The following is a 19,185-nucleotide window of genomic DNA, read 5'->3' as shown; positions in this document are numbered from 1 at the left end:
TATCCGTACGGTGGGCCCCCAAAATAAATTTTAATGGTGGTCCCTAGGTACCCCAGTCCGACACTGGCTACTTGTGTCCTCACCGCATACAGCATCAGGACATAGTGTGTGTATGGAGGTGTCTGGCAGCCCCATTCCACCATCCTGCCCCAAGTGTCTTCGTTTTTGAAAAGCAAAATACTGGATTAAAACATGGTCTAAAATAAGTGCCCCATTTTTAAAAACAAGCTGTTGACATTTTAGGGGGCTGAATACTGAGTCAGATACAGCTCAGCAGGACACAGTAGATCACAGGTATATAAAGCATGGCTTTTGGATTTGGTTATAGGAAGCTTTGTCTCCAGAATCTCAGCCGCTCTCACACACAGACAGGATACAGCTGCAGTGCACTAGGACATCCGATTTCCATTGTCCTGTAGTCTCCTCCCTCCCCACCCCTTGGTTTTCCCCCCCAAGATTTGAGGTATCCGCCCCTGGTAGTGAGGTAATAGAGTGTTTAAATGCTGCAGACGCCAACTGGACAGCAGCACAGCGGCTCTCTCTTTCTTCGTAAATAACGGTTCACCCCAAGTCCATGATGAGTGGCTCCGGATCCCTGCAGCTCGGGCTCATTAACTGCAACAATAAATATCTCACTGCCGAGATGTTCGGCTTCAAGATTAACGCCTCAGCTTCCAGCCTTAAGAAGAAACAAGTGTGGCTGCTGGAACCCGTGGGTGAAGAGGCAGTGCTGCTGCGGAGCCACTTAGGCCGATACCTCTCCGCGGACAAGGACGGACGCGTATCCGGCGAGACCGAAGCCCCTGACTCGGAGTGCCGCTTCCTAGTAAGCGCACAGGGTGATGGCCGTTGGGTGCTGCAGTCTGAGGTGTACGGCCGATACCTAGGCGGTTCGGAAGACCGAATCAGCTGTTTCTCGCCCTCTATATCATCAGCCGAGAAATGGGCTGTTCATCTGGCCATGCACCCCCAGGTGACCATATTTAGCGTGACTCGCAAAAGATACGCTCACTTGGGGGGCAGTGGGGAAGAACTGTCGGTAGAGCGGGATGTGCCCTGGGGTCTAGACTCCCTCATCACGCTCCTCTTCCAGGAGAACCGCTACAGCATCCAGACCCCTGACCACCGCCTATTGGCTATGGACGGAAGTCTGAGCAGTGAGCCGGGGCCCGACACCAAATACACTCTGGACATTTCGGCGGGGAAAGTTGCCTTCAGGGCTAGGGATGGCCGCTATTTAACTCCCTCCGGACCAAGCGGCACGTTGAAAGCCGGTAAGAACAGCAAGGTTGGCAGGGATGAGTTGTTCGTATTGGAGAGGAGCTGCCCGCAAGTCGTGCTCACAGCTGGCAACGGGCGGAACGTTTCCACCCGGCAAGGTGAGTGAAAAGATCCTGTATCCGCATCATCCCGTTATCTGCTGTATGTTATGAGCCTGATGCGGTGTGGAGAGTGTGCTCAGGCTTTCTTCTGCTAAGGTCTAGTACCATCAGTGATCTCTGTGGAGAATGGAGTCTTTGTCTGCTGTTGCTCCCCACCCATAATAAGCCCATGAAAAGGGCTGACCAAATCCAGAGGTACCCTGCTTCCCTCCCAACTGCTGATCAGTCACATATGATGAGGGCGCTGTCTCATTCTCGGGACTCCTAGCTGTCCTGAATTTTTCCTGAAATGCAGTGAACGGATGTGGCTACTTTCACACTAGCATTTTAGCTTTCCGTTTGAGAGATCCATTCAGGGCTCTCACAAACGGTCCAAAACGGATCAATCTTGCCCTAATGCATTCTGAATGGAAAAGGATACGCTCACAATGCATCAGTTTTCCTCTGTTCAGTCACCATTCCACTCTGGAGGCAGACACCAAAACAAAGTGGAGCCAAACGTATGTCAATGAGGACGAATCCGTTTTCTCTGGCACAATAGAAAATGGATCCATCCCCCATTGACTTTCAATGATGTTCAAGACGGATCTGTCATGGCTATAGAAGACATAATACAACCGGATCTGTTCGTGACGGATGCATGCGGTTGTATTGTAATGGAAGGGTTTTTGCATAGCCATGACGGATCCGCAAAAAAACGCTAGTGTGAAAGCCTAACAGCTGTTAGAAAGGGGTACACTAGTGTTAAAAAACAAAAAAAAAAACTCAAACTTCATCACTGGATGCAACAGTATTTACAATACATCATCACGCTGGGGGCACAGGTCCTGTCCTGGGCAACCAGTGTGGAGCGAGTGTCACCGAGCGTTCAACTGCATTTTTTTTCACAGCTTTTTAAAAATGTGAGCAAAATTGTTTAAAAATGGCCCTTAAAAAAGGAGTGGAAATTCACATGGTCTTGTGAATGTTTAGAATTTTAAAATGCACCAAACTTAGGCTACTTTCACACTAGCGTTCGATCGGCTCCGTTCAGAACGGATCTGTCTGCATTAAAATGGCAAAAAAAAGCTAAGTGTGAAAATAGCCTCGGACGGATCCGTCCAGACTTTCAATGTAAAGTCAATGGGGGACGGATCCACTTGAAGATTGAGCCATATTGTGGCATCTTCAAATGGATCCGTCCCCATTGACTTACATTGTAAGTCTGGACGGATCCGCACGGCCAGGCGGACACCCGAACGCTGCAAGCAGCGTTCAGCTGTCCGCCTGTCCGTGCGGAGGCGAGCGGAGCGGAGGCTGAACGCCGCCAGACTGATGCAGTCTGAGCGGATCCGCTCCATTCAGACTGCATCAGGGCTGGACGGAGGCGTTCGGGTCCGCTCGTGAGCCCCTTCAAACGGAGCTCACGAGCGGACCGACGAGCGCAAGTGTGAAAGGAGCCTTATTATACATTGTGCAAATTGTAGCAATGCAGAATTCCCCCGTCCATATATCTCTGTGGCGTATTGGCACTTGTCTCATGCTTTCAGCAGAGAAAACGGCAGCATCCGCATAGCCCTAGGGGTACTTTGATATTGGTTGTTAAACCCTGAGGGACATATTTTAGGTTTCATTCTTTTACAAACCCATAGGATGAGACCATGCATTTTATTTTTTGCTGGAAGGTGCTACTTAAGGTGCTACTACTGCCATGTACAATAAAATACCTTATTTCTTGCTGTAGTCTTAATTCTTTGTTTCATTAGCGATAAAATCCACTTTTTGTTATGCAAATAAGTGTCCAATGTGCCCAGAGGGGCGTTGTTATCCTAATCTGGAGCCCAGGAACTTCCCCGTACAGTGCCCAGCCCACCTTCCTTTAGATCCCAAGGACTCCTTTTCCAGCATAACTGCCCACACCCGAACTCTTTGCCACCGCCCCCCTCCGCTATGTGAAATCTCATGCAGGCTCAGTACCGCGGACTGCCTGCGCGATGTAGAAGCTCCTGAGGGCAATAGCTTTAAAGAGATTCTAAATCAATCAGGCTGGCTCACAGTCGTTTTGCATACATAAGATTTATTATCCCAATAAAATATTAAACATAACCTAGTTTCATGTCAACATATCAGCGTAAATATATATAGATGCATACAATGCGGAGCTCACGCATACGTCTATATATAATATATATATATATATATATATATATATATATATATTTACGTTGATATGTTGACATAAAACTAGGTTATGTTTAATATTTTATTGGGATAATAAATCTTATGTATGCAAAAATACTGTGAGCCAGCCTGATTGATTTATTGATTCACTCCTTTCTGTTCAGCTGGTAACTGACAGGCTGGGCTCCAGTAGTTTGCTGGTGGAGCTTCTCTAAATATCCTTTTAAAGGGATTCTGTCACCTCTTTTTACCCTATAGAGATGTGGACATGCATGGCTAGATCGCCGCTAGCATGTCCGCACTCCTTTTGGGCTCCATACCAGGATAGAGTCCCTCCCTCCCTTCCTTCCTTCCTTCCTTCCTTCCCTCCCTAATTTTATTAAAGGACTTCTGTCACCCCACTAAAGTCATACATTTTTTTTTTTTTGGGCCTACTTATAATCCCTATACTGTGATTTTATTAATCATTTTGGTTCGGTAGATAAAAAAAAAAAAAAGGACTTTTTTATCATATGCAAATTACCTGTCTACCAGCAAGTAGGGCGGCTACTTGCTGGTAGCAGCCGCATCCTCCTCTCATAAAGACGCCCCCTCTTCATGTTGATTGGCTGGCCCTGTCTGAACTCAAATTCTGGCGCCATCAATGCTTAATACTGGGGGGCTTAGGGGGGGGGGGGGGCGCACTGCGCCACCAATGTCTAATACTGGGGGGCTTGGGGGGGGGGGGGGGCGCACTGCGCCACCAATGAAGCTTAATCTCTTATTTATTCATATACAGGAGGCGGGGGCTGCAGGATCACATAGCCGACTCCCGACCTCTATGAGCAGTAGCTGCGATCCTCGGCACCTGAGGAGTTAACTACCGCGGATTGCAGCTACAGCTCATAGAGGTCGGGAGCCGGCTATGTGATCCTGCAGCCCCCGCCTCCTGTATATGAATAAATAAGAGATTAAGCTTCATTGGTGGCGCAGTGGCCATAGCTCCTCCCCTCCTCTTGTCCCCTGTACTTTCATTGGCAGCAGCACAAGGGGAGGAGACACTGCTTCCTTCTCCCCTGTGCTGCTGCTGAGGGAACATGGAGAGCGCTGTCAGCAGCGTGATCTGTGTTCCCCATACGCTATCGGAATATCGGCAAAATAAATGCCGATAGCGTTCAAAATCCTGAATATCGGCCGATAATATCGGTAAATCCGATAATCGGTCGATCCCTAATAGATAGTAAAAAAAAAGAAAGATAGACAAACAGACAAAACTTCATACACTTACCAGTCTCACCAAGTCGATGATCCAAAATGGCCGACGATGAGGGGGAGGGACAGGAAGTTACTGGGCATGTGCAGAAACATGAACGAATCCGTGTCAAAGCGGAGCCAGGACAGACGGATTCGTCCCCATTGACTTCCATTGTAACTATGAACGGATCCGCACGGCCAGGCGGACACCAAAACGCTGCAAGCTGCGTTCGGGTGTCCGCCTGCTGAGCGGCTGCCAGACTGATGCATTCTGAGCGGATCCTTATCCATTCAGAATGCATTGGGGCAGTACAGATCTGTTCGGGGCCGCTTGTGAGAGCCTTTGAACGGAACTCACAAGCGGAGCCCCGAACGCAAGTGTGAAAGTAGCCTTATTCTACATAATTCAAACAACAAATCTTTTTCATGATGGAATAACCTTTGGATGGTAATAGTTTCCTCAAAAAGCATTTTATATAAAAAAAAAAAAAAATCTGATTTAAATCAAAACTTAATTTTTTTTTATTTAAAAATCATAGATTTTTATCCACCCTGGTTCCCGATCCCTAAACCACCCTCCGCCGCCTTTTTAAACAAAAAAAAAATATTGTAGTTGGGGTTTTTATCTAAATAGATGTAGCTATAGATATAGCGATGGATATATGTAAAATTTTTAGCCAGTGTTCACTTTTTAACACAAATGAATTTTTGTACTACAGTTGCTGCACGCACGATATGTGCGTGCTGCAGAGCACCGATCAGCAGTTAGTGGTAGTAGGAGAGAGAGAGATACTGTATTTTTTCGCTTTATAAGATGCACTTTTTTCCCCCCTCAAAAGTCGGAGGGGGGGGGGGGGGGGCGGGGATGGCCGTGCATCTTATAAACCGAATACTAGTGAGTGTTTCTATTATAGAAGCGCTCACTAGTATGAATTGGGTGCCGGGAGAGGGGAGCAAAGCACCTCAAGCGTTTGTTAGATTTACCCTGCCCGGTCTTCCTTGCTGGGCCCGGCTCTGCACTGTCCCGACTGCGTACAGCATCAGGATGCAGTGACCGAGCAGAGCAGCGCAGTCCGGGAAGACAGGGGAGTGCGACTTCTGCCGGAGGTGGAGAAAGGTAAGACATGGTTTTTCGTTTAAGCTGATTTGAGGTCTGATGGGGGTCTCGCTATCTGAGCTGGTCTGTGGGCTGATTGGGGGGGGGGGGCGTGTCTCTCGCTATGTGGGCTGATATAACGTCTTATGGGGTTCTGACATGAAGGGCTGATGTGATGTCCTGATATTTATGGGGGTCTGATATGAGGTCTGCTAAAAAATATTTTTTCTTATTTTCCTCCTCCTTAACCACTTGCCGCCGCGCTAACGCCGAAAGGCGTCATCGCGGCGGCTCTCCCAGGCTACGCTAACGCCAATAGGCGTCATCTCGCGTGAGCCGAGATTTCCTGTGAACGCGCGCACACAGGAACGGAAGGTAAGCGAGTGGATCTCCAGCCTGCCAGCGTCGATCGCTTGCTGGCAGGCTGGAGATGTGATATTTTTTTTTTTTTTTTTTTTTAACCCCTAACAGGTATATTAGACGCTGTTTTGATAACAGCGTCTAATATACCTGCTACCTGGTCCTCTGGTGGTCCCTTTTGTTTGGATCGACCACCAGAGGACACAGGTAGCTGTGTAAAGTAGCACCAAACACCACTACACTACACTACACCCCCCTGTCACTTATTAACCCTTTATAAACCACTGATCAGCCCATATAGACTCCCTGATCACCCCCCTGTAAGGCTCCATTCAGACGTCCGTATGATTTTTACGGATCCATGGATCGGATCCGCAAAACGCATACGGACGTCTGAATGGAGCCTTACAGGGGGGTGATCAATGACAGAGGAGTGATCACCCATATAGACTTCCTGATCACCCCCTGTCATTGATCACCCCCCTGTAAGGCTCATTCAGACGTCCGTATGATTTTTACGGATCCACAAAACGCATATGGACGTCTGAATGGAGCCTTACAGGGGGTGATCAGTGACAGGGGGGTGATCACCCCCTGTCATTGATCACCCCCCTGTAAGGCTCCATTCAGATGTCCGTATGTGTTTTACACATCTATTGATCGGATCCGCAAAACACACGGACGTCTGAATGGAGCCTTACAGGGGGGTGATCAATGACAAGGGAGTGATCACCCATATAGACTTCCTGATCACCCCCCTGTCATTGATCACCCCCCTGTCAGGCTCCATTCAGACGCCCGTATGTGTTTTACAGATCCACGCATCCATGGTTCGGATCCGTAAAACGCATACGGACGTCTCAATGGAGCCTTACAGGGGGGGTGATCAGGGAGTCTATATGGGATGATCACCCCCCTGTAAGGCTCCATTCAGACGTCTGCATGTGTTTTACGGATCCACGCATCCATGGATCGGATCCGCGAAACGCATACGGACGTCTGAATGGAGCCTTACAGGGGGGTGATCAATGACAGGGGGGTGATCACCCCATATACACTCCCTGATCACCCCCCTGTCATTGATCACCCCCATGTAAGGCTCCATTCAGACGTCTGTATGTGTTTTGCGGTTCCGATCTATGTATCCGTAAAAACATATGGACGTCTGAATGGAGCCTTTTAGAGGGGTGATCAATGACAGAGGGGTGATCAATGACAGAGGGGTGATCAATGACAGAGGGGTGATCAATGACAGAGGGGTGATCAATGACAGAGGGGTGATCAATGACAGAGGGGTGATCAATGACAGAGGGGTGATCAATGACAGAGGGGTGATCACCCCATATACACTCCCTGATCACCCCCCTGTCATTGATCGCCCCCCTGTAAGGCTCCATTCAGAATTCTTTTGGGCCCAAGTTAGCGGAAATATTTTTATTTAATTTTTTCTTACAAAGTCTCATATTCCACTAACTTGTGTCAAAAAATAAAATCTCACATGAACTCACCATACCCCTCACGGAATCCAAATGCGTAACATTTTTTAGACATTTATATTCCAGACTTCTTCTCACTCTTTAGGGCCCCTAAAAAGCCAGGGCAGTATAAATACCCCACATGTGACCCCATTTCGGAAAGAAGACACCCCAAGGTATTCCGTGAGGGGCATATTGAGTCCATGAAAGATTGACATTTTTGTCCCAAGTTAGCGGAAAGGGAGACTTTGTGAGAAAAAAAAAATAAAAAAAAAATTTCCTCTAACTTGTGCCCAAATTTTTTTTTTTATGAACGCTCCATGCCCCTCATTGAGTACCTTGGGGTGTCTTCTTTCCAAAATGGGGTCACATGTGGGGTGGGGTATTTATACTGCCCTGGCATTTTAGGGGCCTGAAACCGTGAGAAGTCTGGGATCCAAATGTCTAAAAAAATGCCCCCCTAAAAGGAATTTGGGCCCCTTTGCGCATCTAGGCTGCAAAAAAGTGTCACACATCTGGTATCGCCGTACTCAGGAGAAGTTGGGCAATGTGTTTTGGGGTGTGGTGTGTTTTTTTTTTTTTTTTTTTCTTACAAAGTCTCATATTCCACTAACTTGTGACAAAAAATAAAAAATTCCAGGAACTCGCCATGCCCCTCACGGAATACCTTGGGGTGTCTTCTTTCCAAAATGGGGTCACTTGTGGGGTAGTTATACTGCCCTGGCAATTTAGGGGCCCTAATGTGTGCGAAGTAGTTTGAAATCAAAATCTGTAAAAAATGACCGGTGAAATCCTAAAGGTGCTCTTTGGAATGTGGGCCCCTTTGCCCACCTAGGCTGCAAAAAAGTGTCACACATCTGGTATCGCCGTACTCAGGAGAAGTTGGGCAATGTGTTTTGGGGTGTCATTTTACATATACCCATGCTGGGTGAGATAAATATCTTGGTCAAATGCCAACTTTGTATAAAAAAAATGGGAAAAGTTGTCTTTTGCCAAGATATTTCTCTCACCCAGCATGGGTATATGTAAAATGACACCCCAAAACACATTCCCCAACTTCTCCTGAGTACGGCGATACCAGATGTGTGTCACTTCTTTGCCGCCTAGGTGGGCAAAGGGGCACACATTCCAAAGAGCACCTTTCGGATTTCACAGGCCATTTTTTACACATTTTGATTTCAAACTACTAACCACACATTAGGGGCCCTAGAATGCCAGGGCAGTATAACTTCCCCACAAGTGACCCCATTTTGGAAAGAAGACACCCCAAGGTATTTCGTGATGGGCATAGTGAGTTCATGGAAGTTTTTATTTTTTGTCACAAGTTAGTGGAATATGAGACTTTGTAAGAAAAAAATAAAAAATAAATAATCATTTTCCGCTAACTTGTGACAAAAAATAAAAAGTTCTATGAACTCACTATGCCCATTAGTGAATACCTTAGGGTGTCTACTTTACGAAATGGGGTCATTTGTGGGGGGTTTCTACTGTCTGGGCATTGTAGAACCTCAGGAAACATGACAGGTGCTCAGAAAGTCAGAGCTGCTTCAAAAAGCGGAAATTCACATTTTTGTACCATAGTTTGTAAACGCTATAACTTTTACCCAAACCATTTTTTTTTTTATTTTTTTTTTTATTTTATTTTTTTACCCAAGACATGTAGAACAATAAATTTAGCGAAAAATTTATATATGGATGTAGTTTTTTTTTTTTGCAAAATTTTACAGCTGAAAGTGAAAAATGTCATTTTTTTGCAAAAAAAATCGTTAAATTTCGATTTAATAACAAAAAAAGTAAAAATGTCAGCAGCAATGAAATACCACCAAATGAAAGCTCTATTAGTGAGAAGAAAAGGAGGTAAAATTAATTTGGGTGTCAAGTTGCATGACCGAGCAAAAAAACGGTTAAGTTGTGAAGTGCCGATTTGTAAAAAAGGGGGGGTATAAACCTGTGGTTAAAGAGGACCTTTCACTCGTATACAAACTAAAAACTATCTGTGGGCAGAGCGGCGCCCAGGGGTCCCCCTGCACTTACTAGTATGCCTGGGCGCCGCTCCGTTCGCCCGTTATAGGCTCTGGTGTCTCAGCTTCGTCTGTTGTACTGGACTGTTTTTTTTTTTTTGTTGGAGGCGTGTCCCTTGCTGCAGCACTGGCCAATCGCAGCGCACAGCTCATTGGCCAGCACACGCCTCCTACAAAAAATCAGTCCAATACAACAGACGGAGCTGAGACACCGGAGCCTATACCGGGCAAACGGAGCGGCGCCCAGGCATACTAGTAAGTGCAGAGGGACCCCTGGGCGCCGCTCTGCCCACAGATAGTTTTTAGTTTGTATAAGAGTGAAAGGTCCTCTTTAAACCTCCTAAAGTCTTATAAAGCGAAAAATACAGTGTATATCTCTATTTTCCCAGTTGTCTCCATAACATCGCGTCCTGAAAATTGACTTCCTCTGATAGGACAGGAAAAAAGAGGTTTAAAACCCCCACCCCTTCCCCTCATCGCCAGTGTTTTTTCTTGTCCTGTCAAGGAAGTGTGTGTGTGTGTGTGTGTGTCTCTCTCCTAATTCGATACCTGGATCATCTTGCTCTACAAACCGGTGGTGCGTTCTGGCTCTTCCCTCCTCCTGTGTTTGCACCCGGTCCCCCTTTATTGTATGGTGGCCCTGGCTAAGCTTCCTCCGGCGACAGTCCAGGAGGGCTTAATGCGGAGTGGAAAGGCGGCTGAAGCGACGCTAGGACGCGTTTCCCTCCAGCCGCCGGGTGATGACGTCAGATGCCGAGGGGGCGTGGCTTGCGTCATGACGGCGCGTGGCTGGCACATGGCTAGTGTTTAAAGAGGGCAATGCTGGTCCCAACATGGCGCTCAGCATTTTCACCCTGCCTGCAGTCTCTGGCGTTCCTGTGGACAGGAACTGGAAACATGAGTGCCCCTACCACCATTTGCTCTGTATCTGAGCCCCCCCCCCCCCCCCCCCACTACCCTGGGTCCTGTGAGTAGCTTGTTTCAGGCACCCTCCTTTGTTATACTTACCTGTAGTGGTTGACCCTTCTCTCCCTTGTATGTTGCAGGGAGAAAAGGAGTCTTCCTCTTTTGCCAAGGTTAAACCCAGGAAGTGTGGTCTCTGTTCTAAACATCTACCTTCCTCTGGGTCTAAAACTTTATGCAAGGAGTGTACCGCGTCTGTCAAGTCCTAATCTAGTCTGCTGGAGGATATTCAGTCCATAGTTAAAGTGAACGTTCAATCTGCCCTAGCTGCCTGGGACCCTCCCTCCCCCCTCCCCCCTCCCCATAGACCGGGTTCTTCTAGAGATCTTGTATATGTGGGAAGTGATTCCGATTCTGTGAATCCTAAACTATTGGATCCTGAGAGCTTGGAAAAATGTCAAGAATCCGATGAAGATAACTAATATAAAAAAAATCCTTTTTAATCCTGAGGATATTGAGGAGCTAATCAAAGCCATAAGAGTCGCAATCTGAATGGAGCTTCACAGGAAGCCCAGATCTGTTCAGAAGGAAATATTTGGGGTTTTGGGGGAGAGAGCAAAATGGGATATGAAAGGCAGAAAGCCTCCTTTTAAAAAAAAAAAAAAAAAAAAAAAAAAAGTGGGAAGCTACGGCCACCCTTTTAGAACCTGGAGTGGCGGCGACATGTGTGGCTAGAGCAATTAGAGCTTCACTTAAACGGCTTCTGTCACCCCCCCCCCCCCCCCCCCCAAACACCTATTTTCAGTTTTGGACTTAATATATTTGCTAATGTTTACAGATTCGATATATATACCCCTCTTACCTCGGGCTGTAGTGTAATTTCAGTAAAAATCAGACTTTAGTGATATGTAAATTTCTTTACTACCAGCAAGTTAGGTGGACTTGCTGGAAGTCGCTGCATCCTCTGTCTGAAAAAACGCCCCCTCCTCCACTTGATTGACAGGGCCAGTGAGCGTCCTCGTCCTCCAAAACTGAAAATTGGTGTTTGGGGGGGGGGGGGGTGACAGAAGCCCTTTAACAAGAACCCAAGAGAGCAGATCTTGGACAGCCTTCCCCTGCTTAGAAAGGCCACTAATTTGCTGGCAGATGCCTCCGCATTCAGTCTGTAAGACTTTCTGCCCATACAGCAGTACTCTCTAACACCATCAGAAGAGTCCTGTGGTTGAAGGCCTGGTCCAGTGATATGACGTCTAAAAACAAATTGCTATCCTTACCATTCCATGGGCAGTGTGTGTTCGGCCCTGATCTGGATCAGATCTTAGAAAATGCTACAGACCACAAGAAAGGTTTTCCCGAAGTCAGATCCAAAAATAGATGGCAGGATACCAGATCAGATGAGGGAAAATCGGGAAGGTTGAGCTATGCAAAGGGCGGTAAAAGAAGGAATTTTCTAGTTGGCCCCAACAAGGGAGATCCTTCCTCCTCCTCTTCCAAGCAATGACTCCATTCGTGTTGGGGAAGACTTGGCTCCTTCATAAATTCCTGGGTGCAAATCATCACACAGACCCATATTTAATCAGTATAGTAAAAAACATTTATGCTATAGAGTTGGATTCTCTCCCCCACCCCACAAAAATTCATGATAACCCAACTCCCCTGGCCTCAGAGGTCCTTTGTCCGAAGGCATAGGTGAATTATTATGCCTAGGGGCAATTATAAATCTGAAGCCACTAAACAGACCCATAACCTATTGCAAGTTCAAAATGGAAACTGTCAAATCCGCCGTGACACTCATGAAAAAGAGGGCTATGATGGCCACAATGGACCTCAAGGACGCCTAATTTCCCAATCCATCCCCTATCTAGAAAATATCTGGTTTCATCACTTTCAATTCAACTGTCTCCCTTTCGGAATATCTTCTGCCATATTCTTGGAGAAGATGCGAGAAGCCAAAAGGTAATATTTCTTATTCCATATATGGGCAATCTGTTAGTTACAGCAGAAATATCGGATCTCCTACAAGCTCATCTTCAGGTGGTCCTCTCTCGCCTTCAGAACCTGGGCTGGATGGTCAACTGGGAGAAATCCAATCTTATCCCAAACCATCAAAGAATATTTTTTGGCAACTTACTGGATTCTGTCCTCCAAAAATCCTTTCTTCCATCTCCAAAGGTCCAGGAGCTAAAGTTGGGGATCCAATAATTAACAAAGCCCGTTTTGTTCGATCAGGCAACCTAAAATCTTAATGGCTTATCTATTTGCATTCCAGCTGTTGCCTGGGCCCAATTCCACATGAGGCCTCTACAGGACCTCAGCCTCAGGAAATGGAACAGATCTCAGTTAACCCTATAGACCAGAGGATGTCCGTAACCAGAGGTAAAGTCCTCCTTACAGTGGTGGCTCAGAGACCGGAATCTGGAGCCAGGAGGAAGTGCTATCGTTGACAACAGACGCCAGTTCCTGGGGCTGGGGTGCACTTACTGCCACAGGTTCCTTTCAGGGGACTTGGTCCAAAGATCAGAGGAGGATGTTGTCCAACTGCAAAGAACTTCAAGCTATATGGGAAGGCCTCAAAGCAACTCTGGCCCAATCCAAGAACTGTCATGTACTAGTCCACTTTGACAATTCCGAGTGGTCCCCATCCCAGTCGGCCTTTCAGAGGATCCAAAATCAATGGATCGTTCCGAGTCTATCTTTTTGCCTCAAGAATAAACTACAAAGTACTGCATTACTTCTCGCTCAATCCAAGGGATCCCTGTGTGGCAGTAGATGCCTTCACCCAGGACTGGACGTTGGGACTGGTTTACGCCTTTCTCCCAATCCTGATGATCCCAAATGTTAAGATCTACTAATGCAGGGTCAAATCTCTCATCCAAACCCCAGTCTTCTCAAGCGGCCAGCCTGGTTACTGAGCATTCCATCCTCTTAGGTCTAAGTCTATCACAGAGTGTTGTAAATGCCCTTTTGCTCAGTAGAAAATCCAATACCTCTGACACATCTTAAGGTTTGGAAAAAATGTGCATCCTTTAATTTCTCCCGGACGGTTTGGATATGGGTCTCCCCCCGAATACCCTTAAGGTACAGGTTTCCACATTTAGGTTCCCTATATAACACTTTGAGGTAGGGTTGTTGCGGGTATCGAAATTTCGATACCCAATCGATACTTTTGTCCCGGTATCGATACAATAGCGGGATTTCTGTTGTTGTTGTTGTTGTTGGCGCACTCATGTTCCCTCAGCAGCACAGGAGAGAAGGAAGCAGTCTCCCCCCCCCCCCCCCCCCCCATGCCGCCGCATAGCAGGACTTTAAATGGGTCCAGACTTTAAGTTACCAGGCTACATAGAGCGGCGCCCAGGGATCTCCCTGCACTTACTGTTATTCTTGGGCACCGCGCTGTTCGCCCCCCTGTGCCCCCATTACTGTGTTCTGCTCCGTATGCTAATTACTATTATCAGAGCAATAGGCAGGAGACATCAGCTTCTCTCCTGGGCGTTTCTTCTCCCTGCTGTAGCGCTGTCCAATCGCAGCACAGAACGTCACAGCAGGGAGAAGGAACGCCCAGGAGAGAAGCTGATGTCTCCTGCCTATTGCTCTGATAGTAGTAATTAGCATACGGAGCAGGAGACTGTAATGGGGGCACAGTGTAGCCTGCTCATCAAAAGTACTCTTTAACTTTTAATACAGGAGGCGGGTGACGTCAGCAGAATCGCATAGCCGGCACCCTGCCTCTGACAGGGAGATGCGATCAACCGCAGTTAACCCCTCATGTGCAGCACCTGAGGGGTTAACTGCCGCTGATCTTCTGCCAGTACCCGCCTCCTGTATTAAGGGTTAATTATCATTGGTGGCGCAGTGTGCCCCGCCCCCCTCTCCCCCAGTATTAAAATCATTGGTGGCAGTGGCCACAGGGTCCCCTCCCCCCTCATTGGTGGCAGTTCCTAATCGGAGCCCCAGCAGTGTAATCCTGGGGCTCTGACCGGTTACCATGGCAGCCAGGACGCTACTGAAGCCCTGGCTGCCATAGTCCGCTCCCTGATACTGTGTGCACAGAGCAGCAGGGAGAATGTGAAGTCCTATTCACCCTAATGGAGATCTATTAGGGTGAATAGAACAAGGGATCAAAAGATCCCTGGTCTAGCCCCTAAGGGGGGAAATGGTTATAAAAATGAAAAAAAAAACAAAAAAAAACACAAAGTGGAAATCACCCCCTTTCCCAATATAAAATATATAGACAATAAACATATCGCATCATCACGCCTGAAAAGTCTAAACTATTAGATATTTTTAAAAAATCTATGCGGTGAAGGTGAACGCTAGAACAGAAGCAAAAAATGAACAGCGATTTGGCACTTTTTGAAAAATAAGTAATGCAGGTGTTTTGCAATCCTTTTTTTTTTTTTTTTTTTATGGTATCTAATCAAAAGTTTTGGTATTGCAAAAACTCTAGTTTGCTGTCTCGCAGGTGTCTAGGTTTTTAAAAGCGGCTGATATATTGAAACCCAGAATTAAAAATATGGTCTCTCCATGGAACCTGAATACTGTTCTTGCAAGTTTCTCAGATTCCCCATTTTGAGCCTCTAGACTCCGACTATTAAGTTAGCTTACTCTTAAGACCATTTTCTTAGTGACAATATTCTCTGCAAAAAAAAATTGTGAGCTTCAGGCTTTCTCTCCAGGAGCCCTTCCTTAGAGAGTGTTTTGAAGATAAGCTTGTATTCAAATTAGATCCCAATTTTCTCCCTAAGGTGGTTCCTACTTTCCACAGGTCACAAGACATTGTTATTCCCTCATTTTGTGCCAACCCCAAAAACGAGCAGGAAACAAGATTTCAAGCAGCAAAAAGCTCTATATCCCGCTGGATTAGGTGTGCCATTTCTGAGGCCTGTAGAGCCTCCGGTAAAGAAGCTCCGCCGTCCCTCAGAGCCCATTCAGTAAGATCCGTGTCTACTTCCTGGGCCGAGAGAGCCTCTGTGTCTTTAGAACAAATTTGCAGAGCGGCCACTTGAAGAGGGCTCTTAACTTCACCTAGCATTATGAGGACATGGCCTCTGGACGCAAGGTCCTAGGTGCTGTTGTTGCCCCCCCCCCCCCCCCCCCCACAGGATGTGCTGTCATGGCGAAGACTGGGGAAATGAGTATTACACTCACCGGTAATCTGGTTTCCTTGAGGTCTCCATGACAGTACATATATTTCCACCCTTTTTTGTTGATAATTTCACTTTAATGTATGTTCTACCCCTCTTTTTCCTTGTGCCGTGGGGGTTTTTAAACATAATTATTATTTTTATTTTATTTTATATTTTTTTTTTATTTTTTTTTCAGTCCTATCAGAGGAAGTCAATCTCAGGATGTGCTGTCATGGAGACTTCCAGGAAACCGGATTACCAGTGAGTGTAATATAGAGAGAGAACTTTCAGTTAGTGTCAGTTTAGGTTTTTGCACGAACGCACCATCTGTGTACGTGTGTTCTGCAACCACTGAGCACCAATCAGTGTCCATTACTGCTCAATTTATACTGCAAATATCTTTTTTTACTTCTAAATTTAATTTCAAATTTGTTAAAGCCCCTTCATGTGTGAAAACACTACATACACACCCCTCACACTAAATAAAGGTTTACACATTTCACACGTCGCAACACAATAAAATAAAAATGTCCAGTTCATCCCGTCTACTCAGCTGAAGGGGCATACGCAATCCTTGCCTCCGATACTGAGAGGATTCCACTTTCCTCCACTCCTCTACCCCCTCATCTGCTAATGAAGGACCCTCTAGAAGGTGCCCCAGGGTAGCATCGGAGGCACCCCTCCAGAGTGAAGCCTTATGGACCCCACCGCCTGACTATTATCAGCCCCAAATTCCTGAGTTTGTGGGCAACTCGGGAATTCAGATAAACTGTGCGGGCTTCACAGAAACCTTTTTTATTTTATTTTTATAAATCTTCTCTGAAGATTTTGTAAGTTTAATGGTGGCCCAAACCAATTTATGCGTCTAAAAATGTATTGATCAGAACCCTACATCGCCGTACGCTAGACCTCTAGGTTGGACCCCAGTAAGTGCAGCAGAGATGATGTTTTGGGGACTTCTGCTGCATATGGGCGTTGTAAAGAAGCCAAATGTTAGGTAATATTGGAGTTCGGACATTTTCTACCAGACTCCAATTTACAGTAACATCATGACCTGGAAGCGACTTGAGTCGATTAGGAAATTCCTACACTACAATGACAATTCAGTGCCCACCCCAAAACGACCCAACATTTGGCCGTCTGTTCGAAGTTAGGCCTGTCAATGACCACTTTAACACCAAGTTTGATGAGGTGTACAGCTCAGATAAAGTCTGTAAAGAGTAAGGGTCCATTCACACGTCCGTTTTTTCTTTCCTGATCTGTTCCGTTTTTTCAGGAACAGATCTGGACCAGATCTGGACCCATTCATTTTCAATGGGTCCTGAAAAAAATCTGACATTGTGCTGTCTGTTTTTTTTCAGGACCCATTGAAAATAAATGGGTCCAGATCTGGTCCAGATCTGTTCCTGAAAAAACGGAACAGATCAGGAAAGAAAAAACGGACGTGTGAATGGACCCTAATAGGGACTCGTCTACAAAGGGAGGATTAGATTCTGCCAATACCTGCCTAGCAAATGGGCAAGGTATGGCATAAAGTTATACAAACTTTGTGAGAGTAGCTCCAGATACACTCACAAGTTCCGCATTTACAAAGAGAAAGATTCCAGGATAGAACGCCCAGAATGCCCCCCTATCCTAGGAGTTAGTGGGAAGATTGTGCTGGACTTTCTGCACCCACAGCTGGATAAGGGTTACCACCTCTATGTGGATAACTATACCTGCATACCCCTAACTGCCAGAGGTACTGTGGCTTGCGGCATGGTGCACAAAAAAAAATCAATGAGGCCTCCCTAGATCCCTGGTAGGGCAACCACTGAGAATGGGTGAAAGCAGCGCTCTCCTCCGTGAGAACATGCTGGTGGTTAAGTACAAGGACAAGAGGGATGTCCTTGTACGGACAACCATTCACACTAACACCAGCATCCCTGCCCCTGTACCACTACCACTGTCCCCCAAACGAGTTTGTATCCTAAGCTGCAACAGGCACATGGGAGGGGTTGATCTTTTCAGAAAAACTTCTGAAGCCCTATAGTGCCACACGAAAAACGAAAGCACAAAAAGCTGGCCGTACACATTGTACAGATGGCAATGTGCAATGCGTACCTGCTATTTCAATCTGCAGGCCACACAGGAACTTTCCTTCAGTTCCAAGAGGTGGTTATCAAGGCCCCAATTTTTCAAACCCAGGCTGGGGAGGGTCCCAGTACTTCTGGAAGTCATGGTGCCCGTGTCGTACCAGGGCAAGATTTTCCAGGTCAAGTCCCCCAGACAGCAAGGAAGGGAAGGACCCAAAAAAGATGCAGGGTGTGTTCCAAAAGGGGGATAAGGAAAGATAGGATTTACCACTGCGAAACTTGACCTGAAAAACCTGACCTGTGCATGCAGGAGTATTTCACAATCTACCACTCATCCATTGAGTATTAATTTAATTTCATCCATGATGTACCCTGTAGTTTTACCATCGTATATACAGTGGATATAAAGTCTACACACCCCTGTTAAAATGTCAGGTTTCTCTGATGTAAAAAAAAGACCTACAAACTGTACCGCTCAATTGAAAAACAAACAGAAATCTTTTAGGTGTAGGGAAGAAAACAGAAAACTAAAATAATGTGGTTGCAGAAGTGTGCACACCCTCTTATAACTGGTGATGTAGCTGTGTTCAGAATTAAACAACCGCATTCAAAATAATTTTAAATAGGAGTCAGCATACATCTGCCATCATTTTATAGTGCCTCTGATTAACCCCAAATAAAGTTCAGCTGCTCTAGTTGGTCTTTCCTGAAATTTTTAGTTGCATCCCACAGCAAAAGCCATGGTCCACTATTGTTAAAAGGTATCAGTCAGGAGAAGGGTACAGAAGAATTTCCAAGGCATAAGATATACTATGGAACACAGTGAAGACAGTCATCATCAAGTGGACGTCCCTCCAAAATTGATGAAAAGACGAGAAGAAAACTGGTCTTGGAGGGCAAATCTTGCAAAGTCAAAATGTGCCTTGCTGATAGACCAGGGCTCCAGATGGCGACCGAAATGCGCCTAAGACCCTCGTCTGGTCTGCCTCTTTAAGAAAGACACATGCTGCAGACGTCTGCTGGGTGAAGATCCGCCCCTCGCACTACCCGGCATAGAGGGTGGGCGTGGCTTGGGTTCCCACATCTTGTTTTTTCTGTATGTTTTTATTTTCAACACTTCGAGGGCAAAGCTTCTGAGCTCCACATGCTTTTTCAGTCGTGCCCATCTTGCTACTCCAGGTCGAGTAAACATTGCACTTCACACATCCAATCTCAATCACCAGCCTGGAATAGCAATAAACCTCATCCTCCAATCAGGTGTCCGGGCACATGCAGGCGAAAGACTTTTGATTCTGCTCACTGATTGGCTAATCTGACACTCATGCATTGCGATAGGCTGTCGACGATGGGTGGG

The 19,185-nt window shown here is 46.3% G+C and overlaps 1 protein-coding gene across 2 annotated transcripts in view; it reads left to right on the top strand.

The window, feature by feature from the left end:
- Positions 1-492: 492 nt before the first annotated feature.
- Positions 493-19,185, top strand: part of FSCN1 (fascin actin-bundling protein 1) — an 84,634-nt gene continuing 65,941 nt past the window's right edge. For both annotated transcript variants that reach the window (XM_044304134.1, XM_044304133.1), the window contains exon 1: positions 493-1,379. In XM_044304134.1, the coding sequence (XP_044160069.1) occupies positions 575-1,379 (805 nt within the window). In that variant the 5' untranslated portion in view covers positions 493-574. The remainder of the gene's footprint in view (positions 1,380-19,185) is intronic.

This window comes from Bufo gargarizans, chromosome 8 (genome assembly GCF_014858855.1).
Source record: "Bufo gargarizans isolate SCDJY-AF-19 chromosome 8, ASM1485885v1, whole genome shotgun sequence".
NCBI lineage: Eukaryota > Metazoa > Chordata > Amphibia > Anura > Bufonidae > Bufo > Bufo gargarizans.
This window is presented reverse-complemented; position numbering and strand designations above follow the sequence as displayed.